Source organism: Crocodylus siamensis, chromosome 1, assembly GCF_052110815.1.
Source record: "Crocodylus siamensis isolate JL-2025a chromosome 1, ASM5211081v1, whole genome shotgun sequence".
Classification (NCBI taxonomy): Eukaryota; Metazoa; Chordata; order Crocodylia; family Crocodylidae; genus Crocodylus; species Crocodylus siamensis.
The window spans coordinates 102,865,141-102,890,245 of NC_143395.1; the positions used below are offsets into that span (position 1 = coordinate 102,865,141).

Consider the following 25,105-nt stretch of genomic DNA (forward strand, 5'->3'; position numbering starts at 1 on the left):
AACCTGGGTCTCATACCCTCTGGGGAAATACTCTAACCACTAAGCTCTTGGGCTAAAAGTTGGGAGGGTTCTTCTTCTCCTTCCTAACATTTCAGGCAGATTCATGCCTTTTCAGATGCAATAGGATTGGAAGAGTTCAAATGGTTGGAACAGGATCCCTTCTGAGCATGCACAGAAAATGGTCCAGGCGATATTTGCAGGGAAGATTAAAAGGTAGGATCTAATATGTTCATAAGTACTGCCAAGTTCCACTTACATGACTACTTTCAGCCATTTAAGTGCTATTCACCTGCCAAACGGGCAGTTTGATTAGGGCCTCTGTACTTCACTTTTCCAGCCTTCAACTTCCAGAGGTCATGACCATTAAAAATGATAAAACATCAGAGCAAATCTGACTTTCCTTGGTAATGGGCTGGCCGTTGTAAATATACACACACATCTTTCTTCTGTTGTATTTTCCTTTGTTTTATTCAACTTGTTATAATTAAAACACTGGAGATTCAACCACTGTGCAATTACCTATTATTTTAGGTAATATTTTGAAGGTGGGGGATCCAGAAAAATTGGGAGATTCTCTCTCTATGCAGCAAATAATGGAAATACATCATGAATCCTTATTAAATGAACGACAATCAGATGATGATAAAATCAGCAGCATTCAGGTCTGATGGTCATAAATCTTTATAAAAAGATGGCATCTACTTATGATGGGGTTTTTTTTTACATCAGAATGTAACCTTAGTTAAATATAACTTGTCTCAAATGCTTACTCTGTGACCACATATTTGTTCTGGGGTTCTTAGTGGCTAAATAAGACTTGTATTTGCTATACTTCTGGTTTCCTGTTCATCTAGTTTATTTAATTATTTTAAATAAGGACCTCCATGCTTTTATTCTACCACCATTGCAAAGTTTCTGCTTTGCAAAAATCAAAGAAAAATATTTGCAGAGCAATGTCATCTTGAGCGTTGTTATGACTAAAACATCAGTCAGGCTGAACTTTAAAACCCAAGTGTCAGATTCATGCAGGATAAATCAGCTTCGGAGTATACAAAACCAAGAAAAAAGTAATGAATTGTCAGCTGTCATCTATCATCCGCTGAGACCTGACATCTAAAAAAACACACTGAGCAAAGCATATATTTTGAAAGAGTACAATCCTAGGTTAATTTATTCTAATCCTCTAATCTACATCTATCCAATGTTTTTTGTCTCATTTAAAATTCAGCTTGCTTGTAAGCTGTATTTTTATTGCTTAGTCTAGTAGCAACATTATAACTATGGTTGGGGATTTAATTTCAATGTAAGCTCCTGTTTTTAAATTTCGATAACTGCCTGGAGAAGGGGGTGGGGAGAGGAAAACACTTTTTACTTTACTGAAAACAAAAAGATCATTTTAATCAAAAAAACATTTCGTTCTCATGTTTCTTAACCACCAGATGACAGTTAGCTGTTTATCAGTTATCGCAGCACAACCATGTGTTAAGTGCTAACTTTCCAGCTTCTGAAGGACAGTGTATATGTCTCTCAGTGTATAGCTCTCCCAGCATGTCAGAGGCAGAAGACTACTGGTTCTTTTAAATTCCAGACCTGGCTGGAGCTGTAGAACATTTAATCCTGCAATGCAGAAGTGCTTAAAGCCCCCAGTGGAGCAAATCAAGGCCCCATTTTATTATGCATTGTGTATGGATATGCTAGGGAAGGAGTGCAGAAATATAAAGACTTGGAAGGGGCCTCCCAGGCTCTGTCTTGAAGAAATTACAGGTAGCTATAACACAAATCTAAATGGGGGAATTGGAAAAACAAGTCAAAGTCAAGTTATTACATTTCATATAATGAGCAGCAGCCACAGCCAAATGATAATTTAAGAGGAAAGTTGGCTGTAATTTTTCAGTCTGACCATCAAGTTTCCAAAGCCCTCAAACCAGCATGTTTTCTATCTCTTGTTTCAGTCTCTACTATAACCCCAAGTTCCTTTTTGGCAGTACTGCAGCCTAGCCACTTAATCCCCATTCTGTATCTGTGCATGCACTTATTCCATCCAAAGTGTAGGACTTTGCACTTGTCCTTGTTGAATCTCATCTGATTGATGGTAAACTATTTTTCCAGTCTATTCAGGTCATTCTGAAGCATAGCCCTTCTCTCTGGAGTGTCTGTGTTTCCATTCACCTTAGTGTCATCCACAAATTTGATAAGTGTACACTCAATTCTGTCATCAAAATCATTAAAGATTTGGATGGCAGCATCAGTAGATGTCCCACAGTTAACTTTAATCCCACTAGTCCATGCAATAATGCAATGTGCAATAGTGCCAGCAGCACTAGCATCAACTGTCAGATCAACAGGACAAATGGTAACCCTAGCTGGCATACACTCATAGGGCTCACTGTAACAAGTTGGAGGTGCCAATAGGCTGCTCTAGCACATGTAAAAGATAGGCAGAAGAGAATCAGAAAATGGTTGATTCTCAGCTTCTCTTATTTTGATTTCTACTTGGCCTGTTCTCAGTGTTTGGATGGAAGGTGGTGAAAGGGGAGTGGCGGGGGAAGAAGGCGAGTTGTCTTTAGCTGTTCTAAATAGAGGTGCACAGATACATCAATCCAATGTTGGATTCTCACCAGATCTGCGCAGGATGGGCTGCAGCTGCAGGCTGGGGCTGGGCTGCACTTGGGAAGGTGGCAGTGGCACTGGGAGGCACCTACGCAGGGGCTATGGAGAAATTTGGGGTGGCTTCAGCCTCCCCCCCACAGCCCCCCTCCCAGCACTGCTGATGCTTACCCTGAGCATAGCTTGGTCCCCAGCCCCAGCCCACAGCTGCAGCTTGCCAGGCCCCACTCCATGCAGATCCATGGGCATCCCCCCCACCTTGCCCTCCTGGACAAGTGGTGGGAGCCGCCCCCCCCCCCTTCCCCCTCCCTGTTACCCCTGGCAAGGGAATGTAAATGCATCAGGACTCTGATGGACCTTTTTTGGGATTGTACACACACAGTGGTATCTTCAGACATACACGAACTATAATCTTTGCATTGCTATTGTCTAATTTGTATGGTTTGGATCACCTTCAATATGAAGGCATTATAGAAAAACACATTCTACAAAAAAGCAGTTTTCACTTTCACAAATCAGACCTGCTCTGTACGAGCCTGGTTTTTTAGCTACAATCCTTATGCTATATGAAGCATAAAAGGATCATTTCTTCTGGCTGCAATTTCTGCAGAGTCTGGTCCATTATGATCAGCACTGCTCAGGTCCACTGCTGAGAGACTGACAAAAAGGGATGCTTAGGCAGGCTTAAAAGAAAAGCACAGAAAACTGGGACACTGGCTTCATAGTTATCATACGGCTAGATAACTGTTTATGTCTCTCGCCTTTGAAAACTAAAAAGCTGCAGGAGAAAGCAGAAGCTGATTTTAGAAACATTCATGGCTAGATTCACACAAGGGTCTTAGCAAGGGTTTGCATGCCCCACTTTTAGGAGCCTAGCTAGCTGTTTCATGGAATTCATTGCATTGATAGCATCCTGCACCCCCTGCCTTGCCCAGCCAGATGCTGCCTTCAGCGCCAGGCTCCCCCACCCCAGACCACCAGTGCCCTGGCAGTTGGGGGCTCTGTGGGCAGTGGGAAACAGTTGGTGCCATGTGTGTGGCACTGAGGCAGCAGCATCCCAGGAAACTACAGGCCCCTTTCCCTTCCCACCCCTCCCCTCCCTCCAGGGGCTGGCAGGAGGGAGATAGCATGCAGGGAGCTGCCCAGAAGAGCAGTGATGGGGTGGGAGAGGGGGTGTATACTTCACTTTTTCAGCATTCAACTCCTATTACACTAGTTGCATCCTTCATGCATTCCAACTTGAGCACTATAATTAGGGGATCTACATTTTAGTGTAGATGGGGCCTGGATGAACGTGTGTTGATATGACAATGTGCGAAACCTTGCTCCTCCTCACTGTCCAGATTCTATAAGCTCTGTGGATAGATGTCACTTGCCAGCATAAACAACCCAGCATCTTTTGTTAAAGCTAAATTAAAAACCAAAAAGCTGTGCCCTGAAAATGTCATTGTGATTAGAATGGCTATTCTGAAGAAAGAAAAGCAATGACACGATCTGTCCATGAGACAGTGAGAAGTGAATGAACTGGCAACTGGGTCGATAAATCACTATGCATACTATGAGATTAGACTATGAGGCTGGACTATTGCCATGGCTCGCGTGACAGCACATCTCACAGGAAGCCTGAGATAGGAAAACTAAATCAACATATTCCTGTGTAGGCTACAATGATCCCATGTCTGGAAGACACATGCTAAACAAATGTGTCCAAAGGACGATCAAATAATTTCCTCTATCAAAGCAGGAGAATGAACAAGAGAATAAAACATATGAGGAGTTTTTGCTACACTGCATTTATGGCCAAAGACTCTCTAATGGTTCAAGCTTCTCTTTATAACACTGAACCCACAGTGTTTTACTGGGTTCAGAGATAATTAGATGTTTGTCCAGCTGCTATTGGAGACTGGCAATATGTACACTCAAAGCCTAAAAGGTCTGCATTTATTTTAGAAAACATGTTTTTTGGAAATAAAGGAATATCATACATATACTCACATTCCTGGTATCAGACTGCAAAAACAAATGCAACACACAAACAATATCAGTAGGTGTATTTTGCAGACACACTAAGATCCCATTCTACATAAGGCCAGCGCACAATCAGATTTCCATGCAAAAAGGCCAAATGGGAAAAGACCTATTTAGATTCTGCTGAAAGTTTCGAACCAGGATTCTACAGTTGCTTCATGAACCTTTGATTCCACAGCACCATAACTGCCTGCAATTCATATATAGGAAATGCAGAATGGAGCAACAGCTTAGACGGAGGATTTTGTTTTATGTAGGGAGCAAAATTAAAACAGTGGCCCTGGGAGCATAAGTAGGGATGGGCAAGCAAAGCACTAGGTCTGGCTGCTGATTTAAAGGGGACGGCCTGCAGGGAGCCCTCATTGCCTCTCATGCTGCCACAGCAGTTGTCCATATTCAGAGAGACTGAGCCATAGCAGCAGCACCCTACGCCACCTCAGCAGCTGCAGTATCCCCAGCACCAAGAGATAAGTGCTTGTTACCCCTCCCTTCCCGCTCTTGGGACTCCCCGCCCTGCCCAGGGTACCAACATTTCAAGTTATGCCTCTGAGTGGCCATCCCTGAAAGGAGAAGATTGTGATACTGCAAAATAAAAGTGGTTCAAATATATTTGCATGCAATTTTCTATGCTTTAAAAATGATCAGTAGTGGAATACCTTGCCATTTTAAATTAAATTCCAAATGCAATGACTACTCATCAAAGCCACTGGACCTGAAGCTCTTCATTTGTATAGTTTTTCTGACACACACAAGCTGATACATTAAACATGAAAACATGCTAGCAACCAGATATTCAGAAGAGGTCAACATCTAGCAGCTCCTATTGAAGTCTGCCCTTAATACATTGACTATCTCCACTGCGTGTCATGTACATCCTGTTTTATTTCACCTTACAATCTGCCTTTCCCAGGAACAAACACTGGACTCCCAAGACAATCATGACTTCAGTTCCTCCACAGTCATCATGTCCCCTCAATCCCTTTAGTTGAGAAGGAAACATTTTGTTTTACCCTCACCACTGCGCTTATAGGCTCTTGAGCTATCATATTCTAGTATGCAGTAGCATTTTAGGGCGCAAAGCCCTGGCACAGGCCTCCAGTTATACAATACCATTTATGCCAGTAGTACTATGTGGACAACTGCACCAAACTGAGCCAAACAGATATGATCCTTATACCTTGTGTTTCCTTTCTTTTTCCCACCAATGAAGACAGACAGAAGGAAGGAAAGCAGTCATGGGCAAAGAACACAGAGAACCACTTTCTTCTATGACTGAACTTTACGAAAATGAGACAAACAAACAAATTTTAAAAACCCTGCAAAACCCAGCATGACTTCTCCTCAAAGGTGGTCTCTCTCAGGCTGTTTCACTGAAGGTAAGGCAGGGTAACACCTCAGAAATGCATGCATGCATTTCTCTTTCAATTTGTTAATCTCTACTAAGGTCCCACCCTGCCCTACCTTCTGCCTGACTTCAGACTACCATTGCTAACTGTCTGTTTCCTATAATCATAGAGAGGCAGGGCTGGAAGGGACCTCCAAAGGTCATTTAGTCCAACCCCCTGCCTGAGATGCGATCATCTCTATCCAAATAATCTTATACAAATCCATAATCTAAATTTTTCATGCAACTACCATGAGTCATGACACAACACAAGACATAACACCCTAACCTGCCACAGGTGAAGCAGGGAAACCATAGCAGCCAATGTCCTGCTTCTATAAAAGGTTGTTAATATATGCTCAAGAGATCCCTGGTAGAGAGGCACACTCCCTGCTGCAGAGGAAGGCAAAAATCCCTGCAGTCGGTTGCTGCAAAGCCTCTGTTCAGAACCTTCCCTGGAGCTTCCTGCCTGGCTTCTGGCTCAGGATTTAATGAAAAAGCCCTATTAAGTACAACTATCCTCATGAGAAGTCTTTTCTTGTTTTTTGTCTTTTCCACTTATCCAAGTTCTCCCCTTTCCCTTCTTCATGCCTCTCTCCCCATGACTTAAAAAGACAACCTAAATGTTCAGAAGTATGGAAATGTGCTGACCACCCCAAACGGGAATGAGAGAACAATGAACTCTTAAACATTACTGAGTTCTCAGTTTTATGAGCATGATAATGAGATGGCACATTAGCTGTTAGCAGTCTGAAAAAAACCCCACTACAGGCAAAAGTGATTATTCTTTACCTCTTCCATTACAATCAATTAGGACTGTAAAGGACACTCCTGAGATAGCTGGCAGCTAGATTGTCTGTAACAGTAACCACTGGAATCAGGTGACAGCAGTCACCTTTACAACCCTGACCCATATCAGGTGACTAGGCCTCCAAACACAGTCAGGTTGCTGGTTCCTCATTCACTAGTGTTACACAATGCAGTGATACAAAGGAGGGCTCACAAGAAGCTAGACTTTACTTCTTGACTTCAGGTCAGATTGCAAAAGTGAATGCTTGAGTCACCTGACAGGGGTGAGCAACCCTCAGTTCCAGCAGACATGACGTACTTCTGCCTGGAAAAAGTGTAGACTCTCCTTTTCCCCAACAAAGGCTCCTGGTGATTTTTTTTTTTTTTGGCCTCTTCTGGCAATGGCTGCTTCTAAACTACTTGCCAAACATGTAGGAGGCATTTACTCTAATGGTAATCAGCACGCTACTTCCCATTCACACTGCTGCCCAGTGGGTGCACACTAGCTATTATTTGCATCCATCCTGCAAGACTGATGAATGCTCATGGGTGAGTAATGTGGAGAAAAGCAGGGCATAGCATATGGGGAAAGAATAGCTGATGCGAGTACTGATTAGCCCTATAGTACCTGTGCCCATATTTAGGATCTCTGCAGGAAAATTACAAAAAAATTACCCATCGACTTCCAGGAGCAGTTTGTATGAGTTTGACCTCTAGGAATTTTAGGAGTCAATGGCCAGGAACTTCAGAAGTGACTAGTAATTTCTGGCTGCTCAGCTTGAGACGCCTAAAAAAGGCTGAGCAGTGATCCTCTCCAAATCTTGGCTGTGGCTCAGAAGTCCTCTCAGAAGTGCCTACACTTTTTCTGTGGCACTCCCAGGAGCCCTGCTCTCGAGCATCTCCCGTCCACCAGCTCCTGCTCCTCATCTACCAAACCTAGAAATAAAGTATGAAGTCAGCCTGAGGGTGCCTCTCTTCTGCTGCTCTATGGAGACAGAGATCTTGCAAGTGGAGAAAGAGTTTGGAAAACCGAAAAGGAAGTGGACATGGTAAAGCTTGAGAGAATTTAAAGAAGGGCCACCTGCATGATTAGAGACTTGCATGGCAAGCCATACGAGGAAAGGCTGAGGGATCTGGGACTCTTCAGCCTGAGGAAAAGAAGGCTGAGAGGGGACTTGGTAGCAGCTTACCACTATATCGGAGGTGTACATCAAGGGCTTGGTGAGCAACTGTTCACCAGGGCACCCTTGGGGAAAACCAGGAGTAATAGTCACAAACTCCTGGGAAAGCATTTCAGGCTCACATTAGGAAACACTACTTCACAACTAGGGTGTCCAGACTGTGAAATAAGCTCCCTCCAGAGGTGGTGCAATCACCTACCCTGGAGATCTTCAAGAGGAGACTGGACGGTCACCTTGCGGAGGTCGCCTGACCCCAGTTGTCTTTCCTGCTTGCTGCAGGGGGCTGAACCCAATGATCTTCTGAGGTCCCTTCCAGTCTTACAATCTATATATTTTAAAATAATTACCAGAGCACAGAGGAAGTCTTTATAATCTCACTTAATGAAGTCGTATTCCTCCATTTTCTACAAAAAATATATAGCAGGGTGTTGCTACTGCATAAAGCATCACAAAACCTGCATTTTAAGTTTTAGGCTACTGAGTTGAAAAGTAAAAATCTGTAAAATGTCAGGAAAAGGCTAAAGCAGGTAGCACTTTCTTGAAGGCTAAAGGCCTTGCACTCATTATATACCTAGCACCTGTGGTGGCCAGCAACAGACACCAGGACAGGGTTGATTACTTAGTAACTGCAAGAGACGCTTTTCGCTCATACAAAGAGCTGCATGTGAAGAAGCTGGCCATGTTTATTTGAAATTAGGCTGTCAGAATAAAAAGGGCATTAAACAGTTACTCTTGTGCATGTACTCAAGGACAAGAAAGTGGTGACTGTTGATGCTGTTCTTGCACAGTTGCTTTTTGCAATGGGTGGAGAGAGAGAATCCCCCGTCCTTGTGATGGTAAATGCCTTTGCTGCTGTTATAAATGCGGGGAATCTGTTCTCAGCCAGTGAGAGGTGTGCTAGTCAGTGGGCCAAGATAAGGAACCTGTCCCACTTTGGTGTGCTCCCTCAAAGCTGAAGGTGTACGTCTGGATGAGTGTCAAACCAAAGATGTGACTTGGAATCATTGGGGCTCCTTTTTCGAAGGGACAGGTAACAAGCATCTTCAGGTTTTCCCAAATACTATTGCCCCTGACCTTCATCCCATACTCTTCTCTGTCTCCCTCTCTTTGTCAGAAGAGGGCATAATATAGATCATGGAATGACCACTGCTTCTACCTCTTCAGCCCAAGGGCTGATTTTCAAAACATGGAGTTAAATTCTGTTTAGTAGCTTGAGCTACTGAAGTCCAGGAGAGTTGTCTTTCTCTCTCCTCCTCCCTTTGTAGTTTCGCAGAGCTCACAAGCTGCTTATTCATAGCATGCACTTGTCACAAATTCAGTCCTCAGTGGGGAACAGGGCCTTTATTGGCTTGAGAACAAAGGTTTAAGAATAATTACAAGCTCTCCACTAGAAACCCAACCTCTGTGAACATAAAATGTGGGAGTTTTACTAACCTTGGTGACATCCTGTAAAGTGGAGCTCTAAGTAAACATCTGCTTGAGTGTGCAGAAATCAATACAGTCCTCTTTATTTAAATAATTAGACACAGCATGCTCAGTGCCTCTGATGTGATCTTCTTTAGTCCCTATGACCCTCCCGCCCTCTTCCATCCTGTATGTCAGAATTTGTTTCTGAGCACTTTGCTCAGACTTTTTGTCAGCTACTTATTTAGTTATGTAGTTGTGGACGGGCTTTGATGTGTAGGTTGTTGGATTTTGGGTTGTTTTTTTTTGTTTTACACTGTTCAAATTCATGGGCTGGGTACAGAAGAAATACATTATACAAATAAACATACGGATATGATTAAGCTTGTCAACTTATGTGATATCAAAATATAACAACCAATGAATGCAGTTACTAGAATTCAAACCAGACATGAGGTACCCATCAGAGATGAACAGAAAATGGGCACTTTTTTTCCCTTTCCCCTACAGAAAATACTGAGTTTTTAGTGGAATATGGAAATATTTCAGTCCTGAAATCACACTGTGGTCTTTCCTGTTTCTAGCCTCCTTTGTAAGCCAGGGCCCTTGGTTACTAAAGTTTTCATAATTGTACCCATTGTCTGCCCCTCCCTGACGAGGTGGCAACCAGGACGGTCATATGGCTGGAGTGCATCAGGAGAAGTGAAGTCCAGGTGGGACAACAGGCCCCTAGAGGAGAAGAGGAATGCAAAGCATCAAAACTCTGACTTCTATGAGGCAACAAGGAAACATTTTAGGGTACAAATAGTTTGGAAAAAACCTTTCTTTTTGTGGGGAAAGAAAGAGCAGCTTCCTTAGTCAAAAATCCATTTTTTCCACTGAAAAACAATTTTGTTTAGACTCAGTACATTGAGCTATGCCTCCTACCTCATTCTGCTTTAGGCAGCCCAGTGGCAAAGCTGGCATAGTTTAGGTGTCATTTCTTCTAGTCTGTGAGATATATTTAGAAAAGCAACTGTAAGTCTCTTTATTGGTACTTCTAGGTAGAGCCAATAGAAGCTGTGAGTGCTCAGCTCTTCTGAAAAAAAACCTCAAACACCCAAGGGCAAACTTACCATATAACTCCAATGATAATTTTCCCAAGGAAAGCAAAGCAAAGCAAAGCAAATGAAAGCCCACCAAAATCATTTAAAGCTGCAGATTTTTCAGACTCACAGCAGCATGGCTTCTGGCCCCTTTTTAGTTCAGCAAGCAGCATGGCTTTTTTGCTGTCACCAAATTCAGCTATATTTTAGAAACAACCCTACACACACATTCAAGAAGACAAACAGATCTTCTTTTCAGCCTGCCATGTACTTGGCTCTTGTCATAAGCCTATTCTTTAAGTTTCCAAATGGCCTTTAAAAAGGGGCATCTGAGGATAAGGGTATGACTTGAAGTCACTACAGTGACTATTATTTGCTTCTCATGTCTATGCCTAAGGAAACATGCCAGTTTAGTCTGGTTAAGAATTATTTCATTTCTGCAATCTATTTCTAAGTAAATGCACCATTAATATTGCAAAGTATGTCTAGACAGGTAGATACACATAAAACACTGCTTTCTGGCTACATTGGACTGCAGGTATTTTACTAGATCTGCATTTTAGTCCTGGCTGTTCGCTTGCGGCATTGTAATATAAATAGAGTTGCAGCCCCTTGGGTCTGAGATCCGTGAGAGTAGGTGCATAAAAATAATAGGGTAGATTTTCAAAAGAGCTCAGTATTGAGTGTGTTAACCTCTTTCCAAAATGAGACTACCACTCAGGGGGCTGAGCAGTTTTGAACGTAGCTAGATCCAAACAAAGTGTGTTTACAATGATCTTGGACAAACGTGTATAGCTTTTCTACCATCCCCCTACTCCACTCCTAGGAGGTGGGTCAGTAGAGCAGGCAGCTTGTGAGAGGGGTTTTCCCCTCGGGCAATACCAAAACGGTATACCCTCCAGCACCCTTCCTTACTGTTTGAAATGATTTTTTTTTCCCAGGGGTTACCGCTTCTTTCAGAGCAGTATATTTTAAGCATTGCAGCTAAATGCATTCCTCCATATGAAACAAAACACAACAGTAAAATGGGGGGTGGGGGGCAGAAGGGGGATCCTGCTACTGCAAGACTGAGAATGAGATTCCTGACTTTTGCACATTTAGACACACTTCAAAGAGTTGCAAACTGTAAAGAGGACTGTCGATGCTCAGAACCTTTTGGGTTACTTAGGAGCCCAACCTTAGGCTGGAAAGTATTGACCTTAGTTCTGGCGGCAATACCATCTCAGCCACACTTATGAGAAAAAAGACAAGAATACATGAGGGTACACACAGGAGTTACACTTAGATTGATCTAACCAGGTAGATCAATGTAAGTGCCCAATTGTACAGGTGTGCAGAGAGCTTAAATTGCCCCCAGATGTCATGATAATCTAAATTAATTTGCTTGAGTGGGTTACTTACACTGGGCTCTCTGCTCAGCTCCCAGCAGTAAGTAAAGCAAGCTGCATGGACGTAGACCAGGTATGGTGAATGATTGCATGCACCCTAAGTTGATAATATTATGTTCATTAAGGAGGATCAAATTCTAGCTTTGAAGCCCTAAGTGAAAGTCTTTTGTCATGTGAAGTCAACCACTTCTCCCAAATCATTAATCCTTCTCCACTCATATTTAAACAGTCATTTTTACAGAGAAGATGCAACTCCTGTTGGGCCCCAGGGAGTTTATTTACCTGGGAGTTAAAAAGAAAGTTAGTACAACCTGACCTAGTCGAAAAAGAAAACACGTTCTCTTCAGAGAGAGCTAACATCAAACTTGTGGGGCCCCTTCCTCCTCCCAGCTACATATTTAAGGACTTGTATTAATTTAGCTTAGGATGGTCCTCCATGGCCTGGAGCATTAAACAATTGTTCTGTTTGCCCACTCCTAATCACTAACTGTGTTTTTAGGAGCATCTTGCTGCACTTGGAATAGGCTACGTCTGAGCATGAGTGGGTTAGCAGCATCCAGAGTGAAGGAAAATCTATGGTATTTTTATTAATTTAATCAGCCTTGCAAACACTGTCTCTATATGTGCGATGTGCTTCTTTCGTCTCTTTTTTCTTTCTCATTCTATTTGCCAAATCACATCCTTGAGGGCATTTAAAGTCACCACACAAACTAACCACTTGCACACTGCTCACAAAAAGACTTGAAATAGTAAGAAAAAAAATCAAGCTACTCCCTTTTCCTGACTTTCCTATGGTCTTTTGCTTCTCACTCTGTCTCCCTTTTGTGTTGGAAACCTTTTACTGTGATGACCAGCTTATTCTGTGTCTAGTTGGCACAGTACCTGCTGTCAGTGCCTAATATTTATGCTGTGCCTCAGGTACAGCAGCTATAGGAATCACACCTCTAAATTTTTGGGGTCTAGAAAAATTTCACAGATATGGCAATGTTGTCATTTCACACTGAATTTACTATTTAGATTTTATATAACTTTCAGCAGAGGTTTAGGTCTTTACTTCACTATATCTAATGTTGCTTGTAGAAACAAAATGTTGGAAAAATGTAGTTCAGGCAAGTTTCATAACCAACAGGCTCATTACGTTAGTGTGAAAAGGACCTGTGTAAATCTCTGATCTTAGTACGAAGACATCGCAGGAGGATAGTAAAACTGCTCTATGCTTGCATATTTTTCATCATCCTTAGCCAGTAGATATTTGTTCATAAGAGCATTTAGAGCTTTTATTTATTTTATGCATTTAAACAATAGTTGCAAGCTAGCCAACTAGATTATTTACTCTCATTTCTATGAACTGTGCCTTCTGTCTCTGGATGAACACTTAAATTAAGCAATAAAGTACAATAATGTGGGTGTTACAAGAGCATCTTATTTGTACATGCACACACGAGAGTTTGGGTTCTCAGGTGCATTATGAGATTTTCAGACATCCAAGAAGTGTTGTGTGAATATGTAAGCAATATAGGAATGCTTAAGTTAAAAAAACACAGAAGGTAAAGCAGGAGCTCCCTTTTGTCCTCATTCACAGTGCCTGAAAGCTTGGGATACTCAAAGAATTACACAGCAACATACTTAAAATTGAACAAATGTTTTCTTTTCAAATTAAGTCCTAAATGGACCTCCTTGCCCCAACCTAGCACCAAGAACAAGATATTTGTGAGATGTAGAAATGGATTAGTCATTTAAAATGGTAACAAAAAGTCAACTATACTGGACAGAATAATTTGTATATATGACATAAACATTCCTGTGTCATGCCATAAATGATATTGCTAACTGGTGGGGTCCCATACAGGCAATTGTTCTATACTAGTCTTTTAGAAGCAGTGGTACTGCTAAAAACAGGATACTGGAGCCCTGGAATGAGTCATTCTGGTAGTAGCTTCCATGTTTCAACTGTGACATTATTTGCAGAGAGTAGATTATGTCTATTTCATGTTAAATTCCTGCAAAAATTCTAACAAACATTACTGGGGGGGGGAGGCAGGAGCAGGGAAGGGATCATGGCCTGGCTCGAACCTGCAGTGTGGGACTTGGAGTTGGCAGCAGGGAAGGGTGGCAGTATTAGGTGGCACTGCTCCTCCACTGCCAAATTTCCTGACCTGTGTCGAGCCCTCTGGGTTGGATGACATGGCTTCCTGGGCTGCATTTGTTCCATGGGATGAAGGTGGAGCATCCCTGATTTAGACTGTAAACTTTTTAGAGCAGGAACTGTCTCCAGGTACCTATACAAAACCTAATACAACAGATAGATGGTCCAGCAGTTAGGACATAAGTTCAGAACCTGGCAACTTCAGGTTGAAGTCCCTACCACATACTTCCAATGTAACCCTGGGCAAGTCTTAGTCTATTGGTTTCTTGTATGTGGGGTGGGGATAATAGCACCACCACTCCCTATTGAGGTGTTGTAAGGGTAAATGAATGAAAATCTGAGCTATTCAGATACTACAGTAATGTGTATGTGTACATTATGGGGGAAGCATAGAGGTACCTGCTGGATCTCTGGATGCTACTGTTACTTTAATAAAATATGTTGTTTTAATTGCACAGATCCTTGAGAACCCTCCCTTGAATCCTGCTGTCTCACATGTCTTCATATGTTCCCTAATTAACACATTCAGCTTTCATTTTGATCACTCAAGTAATCCTAGCTTCAAGTCAAAACAAACAACTGCTCACAGGAGTAAAGACCATTAACATGATCACACTTTACCTCTCGGGAGCCAAGCTGCCAATTTGTTTCTAGGGGCTGGACAGCCATGAAATGCTGCTGAGAGGACATCCCTCAACCCAGTTCATGGGAAGCCAGTTAACTCTGCTTTGGTTTCTTGGCCATCCTAAGTCTCTTTTTCATGTGAGGGTAAGTCATGAACTTCAAAGGCAGCCAGTCTGCTTTAAATTGTTCCTTGTACTTCAAGTACAGATTTGGGAGCATTCAGACCATCTCTATTTCAGCATCTTAATTAAAAGTTCAAAGTATGAGGCAGCCCAGCGACAGTTCAGCTCTGTAGCTGGGTTAGAAGAGAAATGCAATTTTCCTCTTGAAGCTAGACCACTTCAGAGGAAGTGGGAGACAAACTTAAAAGGAAACCAATGAATCCCTCCTCCAACCCTGCTGCCAAGTTTCCTAGCCGGCTGGGCCTCTAGGAATTACCACTCATGAGGAAATACGTAAAGGAGCCAACTTACCTCTAAAGCAACAGGGCATTAAAGTGAATGAGAGCTCTGCATGTGTCCGGTCAAATGGACTGGACCTGGTCCAACGGCTGCTCTCTGTGGAGCACATCAAAGAAGTCAGAGGAAGTTGCGTGCCCAGATCTGTGTGCATAGCCCCTTGCCAGCTGAAGTGTGTTCCCCCATTAAATCTTATAAAGCAACATTTGGAGAAGCTTTCTAATTTCACGACCATTCACAAGGTCTACAGTCACTATGAAATAATTACCAGAAATGATGCCGTGGTGTTGAAAATGAGGTGATCATTTTCGCTAACGAGCTTAGCCTGATAAAAGATGTGCTCCAGTTGTTTCATGTTATTAATATCTCCTTACGCTCAGAACTGTTTTTTCTTCCATGTATCCATGACATAGGCTTTCAGGCATTTTGTACAGAACAGAATGCATACAATAGGAGAATATTTTCTTTTCTTTGAAATGACTCGAGGTACCTTTGTAAGAATCCCTAGGTGGCTGGATGTGAAAGCGGACCATTTTATTCGCTGATAGAACTAGCAGCTGCCTGTTCAGACCCAGATGGAGACTTTCTATGGAGCTGAAAATTAGAATAGAGTTCCTACAGCATGAGAATAACATTTTTCTTCTTCTTTCAGAATAAATTCTGCTTTATACCTGTACAATACTTTCAGAGGCTGAATTAAGCCTGGTTAAAACTGATAGTTCCAACTGCTGCCTTTCCTTTACAAAGTTAAACAGCAGCATTCTCCAAACCCTGCCAAAAGCAAATACGTACTTTTGCCCAAAATAAAGAGATAGGTAGTTTGCTTAAGAATTCAAAAAATCTGGGGAAGGAAAGAAAGTGTGTCGTTGGCTCTCTAGCTAAAGTAAGAAACAGCTCAGGAGAAGAAACAAGCAGAGGCACCACAGAAGCAAAGAAGTAAGCTCCAGCACAGCTTGAACAAGCATAGCATGTGATCCTGAGAGTCCTGGTGAGAGAGCTTTTGGGCTGGCTGCTGGTGGCAAGAGTCTGGGTGCTGAGAGCAAGGAAAAAGTGTCTCTGGCTTGTCTGAGTCATCTTTTGTTTAGGAAAATAGACCGTTCACTTTCTTGTAAATAAAGAGAAGAATGTCGACAGTACCCAGCTCCTCCTTCAATTTCTCTTTTTCACTGAAATCACCTGCAAGATTGAATTCTTGACCATCTACTGTGGTCAAAAGGATTAATAGGGGTTTTTGTTTTTTAAAACAAAGGTCTGGGGAGTTGTTCTTTTAAGCTCCAGGACTCTCAAAGATAGCAATTTAATTTTGTGATGATTTCTATACTCACTAGAGCACCAATCCTGCAGTTAGATCTTCTGTGCCTGGACCTCTGCAAAGTTAAACCCCAGTTAGCACCCCCAGTTAAACCTGTACATCAGACCTCTTGCAGAATCTAGTTACATGTAAGGGGGCTTTGCACTGATCAGCTTTCAGGCTTGAGGCTTAAATACATTTCCTGCCTAGATCTTTGTGACTTGTCTCTCATAGTGCCTACTTCAGAAAATCAGATATGAGCTACCTGATTTGTTTTACTTTCTAATCAAGTATTTTAGGGCAGCAAATTTATACATAGTCCCCTGTTTCATCTAAGTTATGCTGTAACCAGGTGTGTTTCTGATTTAGCTGTCTAGAACCGAGCTGCTGAATTTAACATTGTATTTGTTATTAATAGGTACAGAAAGGAGTGGAAGAAGGGCCAGCAGTGATGAGGGAAGCTGGCTTGATTGACAAACTAATAGCACAATGTACTTATCAAAAGGAAACCAGTGGGCAATGATGAAGGATGCTATTTTAATTTGTAAGTGTGCCAATAATTTGCTTAGATGTTAGCATCTTCAATTAAAAAAAATCATTAAACAAAAATATGCCCATGTTTCTGATTTTGCATAGAGCTACCCAAATCCAAGAATCTGTGCAACTTTTTTGCCTCTATTTTTTTCAGCCCCCCATGACTAAATATCAGGGTTGGGGGAGGTGGTGCACAGTGGGTAGCGAGAGTGCCTGCAGGTTTGTACAATATTTCAGTTCCTGGCCAGCAAGAATTTTAGCTTCCTGTTGATGGCGTGTTGAGTCGAGTATTTCCACAGGCTGTGTGAGTGCCATCATTACAAGGCTACAGTCATGCTCCTGCTGGCTCTCTCTCTCACCCAGTGAATCTTGAATTCTTTTAGCAGCTATTTCCTAAGCTACAGCAGGAGAGATGGAGAGTGTGATTTTGGCCCAGAATGATTTGTAGGCTGATGTTTAGGGGACTCTCCTGGGAGAAGTACATTTGACCCCACTCAGACTGAGAAAGGAATTGAACCCAGGACTACCATATCCTATTAGGCTAATGTATAAAAATGAGGAAGGTCACCTCTCCACCAGTACTTCTTCCAATGCTTTACAAAAGAGAAGATCCTCCATCTTTGAAAAGGATCAATTTAGGTACCTACTTGCAGAAGAGGGCTCAATGCTATGAATCTTATTGCCTAAGCTCCTGAAGGACTAGATTTGAGATGCATCCCTTTCTTAAGCATTTCTTGTTGGCTAGTCAGTGTAGAAAGGTCCTAAACTGTTGAGCATTCTGGTTGTTTTAATCCCAGTCTGAGGCAGCTAACTCTCCCCCTTGAACAGGGAGTTTAGATGCCCAACTGAGAGCTGTGGCTCCTCCAGTGGGGTTCAGGCACCTAAAGCTTAGGTGTTGCAATGTTGAACATCACAGTACTCAACTGCCTTTGTGGATGTGGCCCTGAATGACTGACTTGAGGCCTTTCTGTGGCAGAGCATCTGCATCTGTTAACACCCAGACCGCTGACCAGTCCTTCCTCTGAAAGAACTAGGATTATTTAATTTTGGAGAAGAGATGACTGAGGGCAGATTTGGTAAGAGTTTCCAAATACCTTATGGATGATTACAGAGAAGATGGAGATGTGATCAATGAGGACAGAACTAGGAACAATGGTCTCAAGCTTCAACAGGGAAAATTTAGGTTGGAGATTAGGAGGAACTTTCTGGCTATGAGGGTGATCAAACATTGGACCAGATTACTAAGAGAAATTGTGGAATCTCCATCCTTTGAAGTTTTTAGTGGCAGATTAGACAGATGCTTGACTGGGATGGTTAAATCAGGGATGATCCTTTTGAGCACAGGGCTGGACTAGACCTTCTGAGGTCCCTTACAGCCCTGCTTTCCTATGATCCTAAGGTAGCAGCCAGGATAAGATCCTCTCTTATCTTCCCTACTTGACCATCTCATAGATATTTATTTAGGGGGTGGAAATTTGTTTCGACCCAGATATTTCAGGATGGTCCTGGCTTAGCTACAAATTGAGAGTCTGAAAAAAAGTAAAGTTAAAAATGAATTTTCAGGCAAAATGACATTACACATATCTGAGCATAAAATTGCTTTATGAAATAAATGCTGTTTATATCATATTACTAGCTGTGGAATATTGCCTAGGAAATGTTATAATGTACTTGCTATTGTTAACATTCTCTCTGCCATGCTAACTACAGGGTATGGCATCAAGGATTATGGAGACCTGATGTTTGACGATGTTCCCAATGATGGTCCATGTCACAATGTGAAAAATCCCAGATCTGTTGGGAGGGCTAATGAGAAGCTAGTGAATACTGTAGCGGAAGTGAAGAAAAGTAGAAGAACCTGTCTGATACTTGGCGGGGATCACAGGTTGTTTATTAGACAATATTTTTACAAAAGCATGAATGGCTTCCAGCACAGTACAAGCTCCCTACTGAAGCGCCTGCTTGATTTAAGTCGTTACAGTGTGGCTTCAAGCCTAGCTGTCTGTTAAACTAAGTCAACAACTTTCCATACAGCAAACTCTCTTTAAGACAACGGGGAAATAAAAAGTTCAGCCATGCAGACAAGGCTGTCTCCTGTCCAGTTGTATTCACTTTTAAAAAACTTACAGAGGACGCTTACTCCATCACTGATACACCTTGGAGTGTTGTAGAGATTTGGGACAGTCCTATGAATGCTTACATATTGCATAACTTTATAGACTGCAAGTATTCCCAAGGAGGACAAAGTAGGTTGTTACTGATTCACCTCAGGCCTTAAAACTTTGAACCATCCAATCACATACATAACTTCAAGAAAGTGAGGGATCTCCTTAAGTGCCATATGTTTGTAAGTAAACCAAAAGAAAATGGCATTTCTCATTCCAGAATGCTATACTTGGGGAATATTTACAACATTACAAAAAGCTTTGTCATTTTGATCCATAACAGAAACCATGCTACCTGTGCTCCACTGCTTATCTCTTGTGTTTATGTCCATCTCTGCTTATGCAGTTTGGCAATAGGAACCATCTCGTGGCATCAAAAAGTTCACGCAGATCTTGGTTTGGTTTGGTTTGATGCCCACACTGACATTAACACACCACTAACATCTCCAAGCGGGAACCTGCATGGGCAGCCCATGGCTTTCCTCATAAAGGAACTGAAGGACAAGGTAATGCAATCATCACAAACTCTTTTTATTGGGATCTTATCACAAGTGGGTAGGATGGGTCAAGATCACACTCTACTCTCCCTGACCACCATTGTTACATTTAGAAACTGCCTACCTATTTCTTCATAAATGCAGAACCTGGGCTCCCTAACCAGACCAGCCTCACTTCTGTATGCAAAAGAAGGACTAGAAGTCTCCTTGTCCCTACACTGAACCCTCCAGCTGGGACTGCGGGCATCCCCCAGCCTCAAGCAAGTTTTCTCTGGCACTACTTTTCCTTTTCAGCCTCATCTCAACACTTCTGACTGTTGTACACTCATACATCAGTGGTTTTCAAGTAGTCAGGGCTTTAAGCAAAAAAAACCAAAACAAAAAGAGACATGAATAATTGCACTGAACAGAAGCTTGCTTTGCACCTTTTTGCACAAAACTGGATTCTGTGCTGTAATGGAGTGAAAAATGAAACCTGTTCTTATGAACTTCTTAGGTGCCTGATGTTCCAGGATTCTCGTGGGTAACTCCTTGCCTGTCTGCTAAGGACATTGTATATATTGGCCTGAGAGATGTGGACCCTGGTGAACAGTGAGTCTAGTTTCACCTTCTGATGCCCAGTCTGTTCTTTCAGTATGGTCCCCCTTATCTCCTAGACATCCCAGCTCTTCCTTGCCTTTTTCCTTCCTTTTCCTCCTCAAATCACCTGGTTCTTCCATTCTGACATCTGCTGGCAAAAAAAAGGGTTTTCAAGCAACTGCTGCTGCTTTTCTGATATTTCCCTCATATCCTCCCTGTATGTCTAAACCAGCACTTGTATGAATACACCAATTTCATACATCTATTACAAAAGAATTAAAAAACAAGCTTAAGCACACAGACAGATTTTTAGGCATCATTTTGACTTAATGCAGCCAAACCCCAAACCATTAGATACACATTTCAAACATAGTTGATCTAGATCTAAGGTATTAAATATCCCCTTAAGCACTTAAAAAAATTAAGCCCTTGACTATAAAGTGAATATGTATCCCCCTGCCCCAATAACTCCATCATAATTTGTAAGCAGAATAAAAATGTAAGATCACTTAAAATATTTGCACTTAGCTTTCTGATAAAAGGTAAACATTTAAGGACAATACACATTTATTCAATGTCGAAAAGCAATTTAAATTTATTTAATCATTTGTATGTCTTTCAGCTGCATTGTGAAATCTCTGGGCATTAAGTGCTATTCAATGAGTGAAGCAGATAAACTCAGGATTGGGAAGGTGATGGAGGAAACACTTAGCTATTTGCTAGCCAAGTAAGTAAACAGAATGTATAATTTATTAGTGAGGGTAAAAATTACATTACCCATTTGCAGAAGTGATTGGGGATGACACCAGTGAACTCCAGGGATGTAGCATGAATAATGGTAGAATAAACTTGTTTCAGGACAGCAGAAGTCTGCAATATGTATGATTAATAGGACTACTGGATATTGGAATACAGCTCAGTCAAATATTTGCAAACACAAGCCAGACATTGTATCTACTGACAGTAATCTGAACACAAGTCAGACAGTTTTTCTGCCTTGACAGTTATGAACTTGTTAATATTGTTGGCTTTCTCACCTGAGGTCCCTTTAAAACTCTTTTGATTTGTGTACATTTAAAACACATCGTGTTTGTTGTGATTATATTTAAATTGTTTTATTTTTAAAATATTCTAATCTGAGGGACAGATCCAGTAAGTTCTCCCCATCTCTACTTTCCTACAGCCCTGATGCACATTACCAGATGTTTTACAATCACTTCTCAAAAGTAGACAAATGCTGCATAAAATTAGCAATCTTTTTTTTGTTGCACCATGACAGCATCCAGAACCCTACATTTTATAACTTCTGTGCCAAATGTAGATGTTTTCCAAGTAGGGCACAAGAAAGTTAAATGGAGAGGTTTTAAGTTTTTCCAACTTGCAAAGAACATTTTCAGAGAACCACTTCAAAGTTTCCTGCACACAGATGTTCTAACTCTGTTTTCTTGTTCCCCACCAAGTAAGAAGACACCAATTCACTTAAGTTTTGATGTTGATGGCTTGGAACCCTCTCTGACACCAGCTACAGGCACCTCTGTTCCTGGAGGAATGACTTTTAGGGAGGGCATGTATATGACAGAAGAACTTTATAAAACAGGTACAATTTCACACCTGACAAAGCATCCAGCTTTATCTTCAACATTCAGAATTTCAGCACCTGACAGCTTGAGCTCATCTTTCCCAGGGTGCACAGGTAACACCAGCTCACAACTGAACACTTTGGGAACACTGACCAGTTACAGAAAAGAATGGAGAGGCCTTGCAAATAGCACATGTGTATCATACACATTCAGAGGAAAGCACAATAGAATTAGAGGAAGCAAAAAAAAGAAACAATCCCACAGACAGCTGCATGCAAAATCCTCACTTTCAGATTCCTCACCTCTTCAAACCTCTTGTGGGCTTTGGTTGCTCCTTTCCAGGTCCTAAGACCCATTACTTCTTTTCTGCAAACTTGCCTTCTTGTTCTGGTTGGCAAGACAGCAATTAGAGCAGGCTATGACAGTCATCACTTCCAGAGCCCTCTGTCACGTGATCCTTCTGATGAGCCTCTCTGCTCCACTCAAGTGAACAGTCTCCATTTGATGAACCATTGCTTGGTTACCGCCCTTGCCAGCAAGCTGAAACATTGGCTTCTTGCACCTGTGATTTTACCAGTGGCCAAAGTGGCTTCTGAGCCCTTAGGAACTCAGCAAGTTGGTGCAAGTTATACTAGTCTTTAAATGAAAATGATGGAGTCATAACTGGCTCCCTAACACCAGCACTTTGGCATCCAGCAGGGGAGCAGAGAAGAAAAACCTTAACCCTAAGTATCTTGCCCTAGAGCAGAAATTGTTCGGTACTAGCTGCAGTGCCTTAGGATGCAGACAAGTTACTGTGGAAATGTTTCCAAGTGGGATACACTTGGGAGCATTTTCAAAATAATTATTTCAGCTAGGGGGCACATGTCTGTTTCAAAAGGCTGCAGGAGTCTGTGGCTCTGTTTCCCCCTTCCTCCACAGAGAGAGTGGAAGGTAAGGGAGAACACAGAGCACTACAGTGAAGAGGTAAGGACTGAGGGGGCATCCCAGGATCCCACTTTTCCCAGTTGGGATACTGCTAGAATCCCAAGCTCCAAATCCCCCAAACTTTTCCTCTTAGAGGTAGAGAGGCTTGGAGCTGGAAGGCCCCGACTCTTGCAGTGGCCCCAGGATTTGGCAGGGAACGGAGTCTGGTTCCAGCCCAGCTCTGGAAGCAGTGGATCTGGTGGAGGGATGGGGAGGGTGTCTCAGCAGAAAACTAGCAGCATCCTGGGACCTGGAGTGGAACCTGGTAGCTTGGACAGCAGAAAGCTCTCCCTCCATGTTCTTGTGCACAAGTGACAAAATTAAAAGGTCCAAAGTAGTGCTTCATTGAAGGAGGTACTATTCTGGAGCACTTTGACCACTTTGGTAGTGTTTCAAAAGGCAATACGTTTATACAGGTGGCCTGAAACATTCCAATTGTTACTTCTGTTTGCACTCTTTGTTTAACAAAGACAGTATAAAGGGGGAAAAATGCATGTTACCTTGAAACAGCACTGACTTTGGAATTCCTCACATTGAAAAGAAAGTTATAAATCAAATTAAATTTTTTGAGTAAAACTTTTATTAAAATTACAGGATTGCTCTCAGCAGTAGATATGATGGAGATCAATCCATCTTGTGGGAAGACACAGGAAGAAGTTAATTCAACAGTGAACACAGCTATTGCCATGATCTTGTCCTGTTTTAGAGCAATGTGAGAAGGCTCTCATAGTTCCCGTTACTCTATTCCCCAGCCACAAACATTCATCTGAACAGTCTCAATTATATTCTATTGTGTTTTTTTAGTATTAAAATACAATGGCAGTTACTTATTTTTATGGACAACTTTGATGACCTGAAGCATGAAATAAGTCTCTCTTTGTGCCCCAAACAATGAGATGCTAATAAAGCCTGGAAATGTTAGGCAACAGAGGCGATCACATACAATTTCTCATACAAACAGTAAGTGTCAAGTCAAACCATTTATATACCATGGCTGTAAATCACATGTTCATTTTACTGGTCCTTCTCTTAGTTACTTTCTTATAAAACGCATTAAAAAATGGGAATGTATGTTTAAGCACTGAACAGTTTTCTTTGGTCATGAATACAATTGCTTGCAAAAATCTGAAAACTGTTAGCACTAAAAAAAACCTGCAGCAAACTTCCACATGTCCAAACACACAATGCTGTAAGCAACAATGGAAACATTATGAAAAGATATGTAAGCATTTTTCTGGGTGGTATCTTTTACTGAACCAGCTGCATAGTTGGGAGAAATTCAGACAAACTTTCAGATATCACAGGTATAGGGCCTGTGGTCTGCAGAAGTGTACTGAGACCTGAAAGCTTGTCTAAATCCCTCCCAACCATGCAGCTGGATCAATAAAACATATCATCCACAGAAAATCATGCATTTCCTGGACCATCATAACTACATCACTTCAACACTACCAAAATGTTACGAAAACTCACTTCCTAGCTTACTAAAACTTGAGTCAAAATATGTAAGGAATTACTTACGTTGATTTACAGTTTAACATACATTAACTGGCTTTGGGAAATATTTTCATGACTGTTTAGTAGAAGTTTTGCCAGGTGTTTTGTTTTGAAGCTGTTTCAATGCATTTTGAGCTTGAATCAGCAAAATCGAAAAGAAACAAAACAAGTCTTTGAAATAGCTTCAAAATGAAATGAGAGCACTTGAAACGTTTCAAAAGTTTTGAGATGTTTCAAGTTTCAAAGCTGGGCTTGCTTGGCTTCAGCACCGGTCCCAGCCGGCAGCAGCAGCAGCCTGCTGTTATCCCCCGTGCAGATCCGGGAGCCCGCACCCCCCCGGGAAGAGTCTGGCACAGCCCCACAGGCCTCCTGTGGGCTGTGGACCCCCAGACCTACGTATGGGATGACAGCATGCTGTCGCTGCTGGCTGGGGCCAGTGGCAGCACCAGTCTTCCCAGTGCTTGGCATGGGCTGTGCCCAGCACTGGTGTCAGCTGGCAGCATCAGCCTCCTGTCGTCCCGTGTGATCTGGGGGCCCGGACTCCCAGGAGGAGTCTGGCACAGCCCCGCAGCCCCCCCCAGGAGTGCGGGCCTCTGGGCCTGTGCGCTGGATGACAGGAGGCTGCTGCTGCCACCTGGGACTGGCACTGGGCACAGCGCAGGCCCAGCACCGGGAAGATTGCTGCTGCCGCTGGCTCCAGGTAGCAGCAACAGCCTCCTGTCATCCTGCAGCAACAGGAATCTTCTCGGTGCTGGGTGCAGGCTGCGCTCAGTGCAGGTCCCCGGCGGCAACCTCCTGTCATCCTGCACGCAGATCTGGGGGCTCGCACCCGAGAGGGCTGCAGGGCTGTGCTGGACTCCTTCTGGGGGTGCAGGCACCTGGATCAGTGTGTGCATGACAGG

At 42.4% G+C, this 25,105-nt stretch overlaps 1 protein-coding gene across 1 annotated transcript; it reads left to right on the plus strand.

Moving 5' to 3' along the window:
• Nucleotides 1-8,959: 8,959 nt before the first annotated feature.
• On the plus strand, nucleotides 8,960-23,434 carry ARG1 (arginase 1). The gene is given in 8 exon segments (XM_090039196.1): nucleotides 8,960-9,019; nucleotides 16,804-16,897; nucleotides 18,630-18,804; nucleotides 19,431-19,590; nucleotides 20,078-20,172; nucleotides 20,783-20,887; nucleotides 21,621-21,757; nucleotides 23,301-23,434. Coding segments are annotated over 8 exon segments (948 nt in total). The 3' UTR covers nucleotides 23,423-23,434.
• Nucleotides 23,435-25,105: the final 1,671 nt, after the last annotated feature.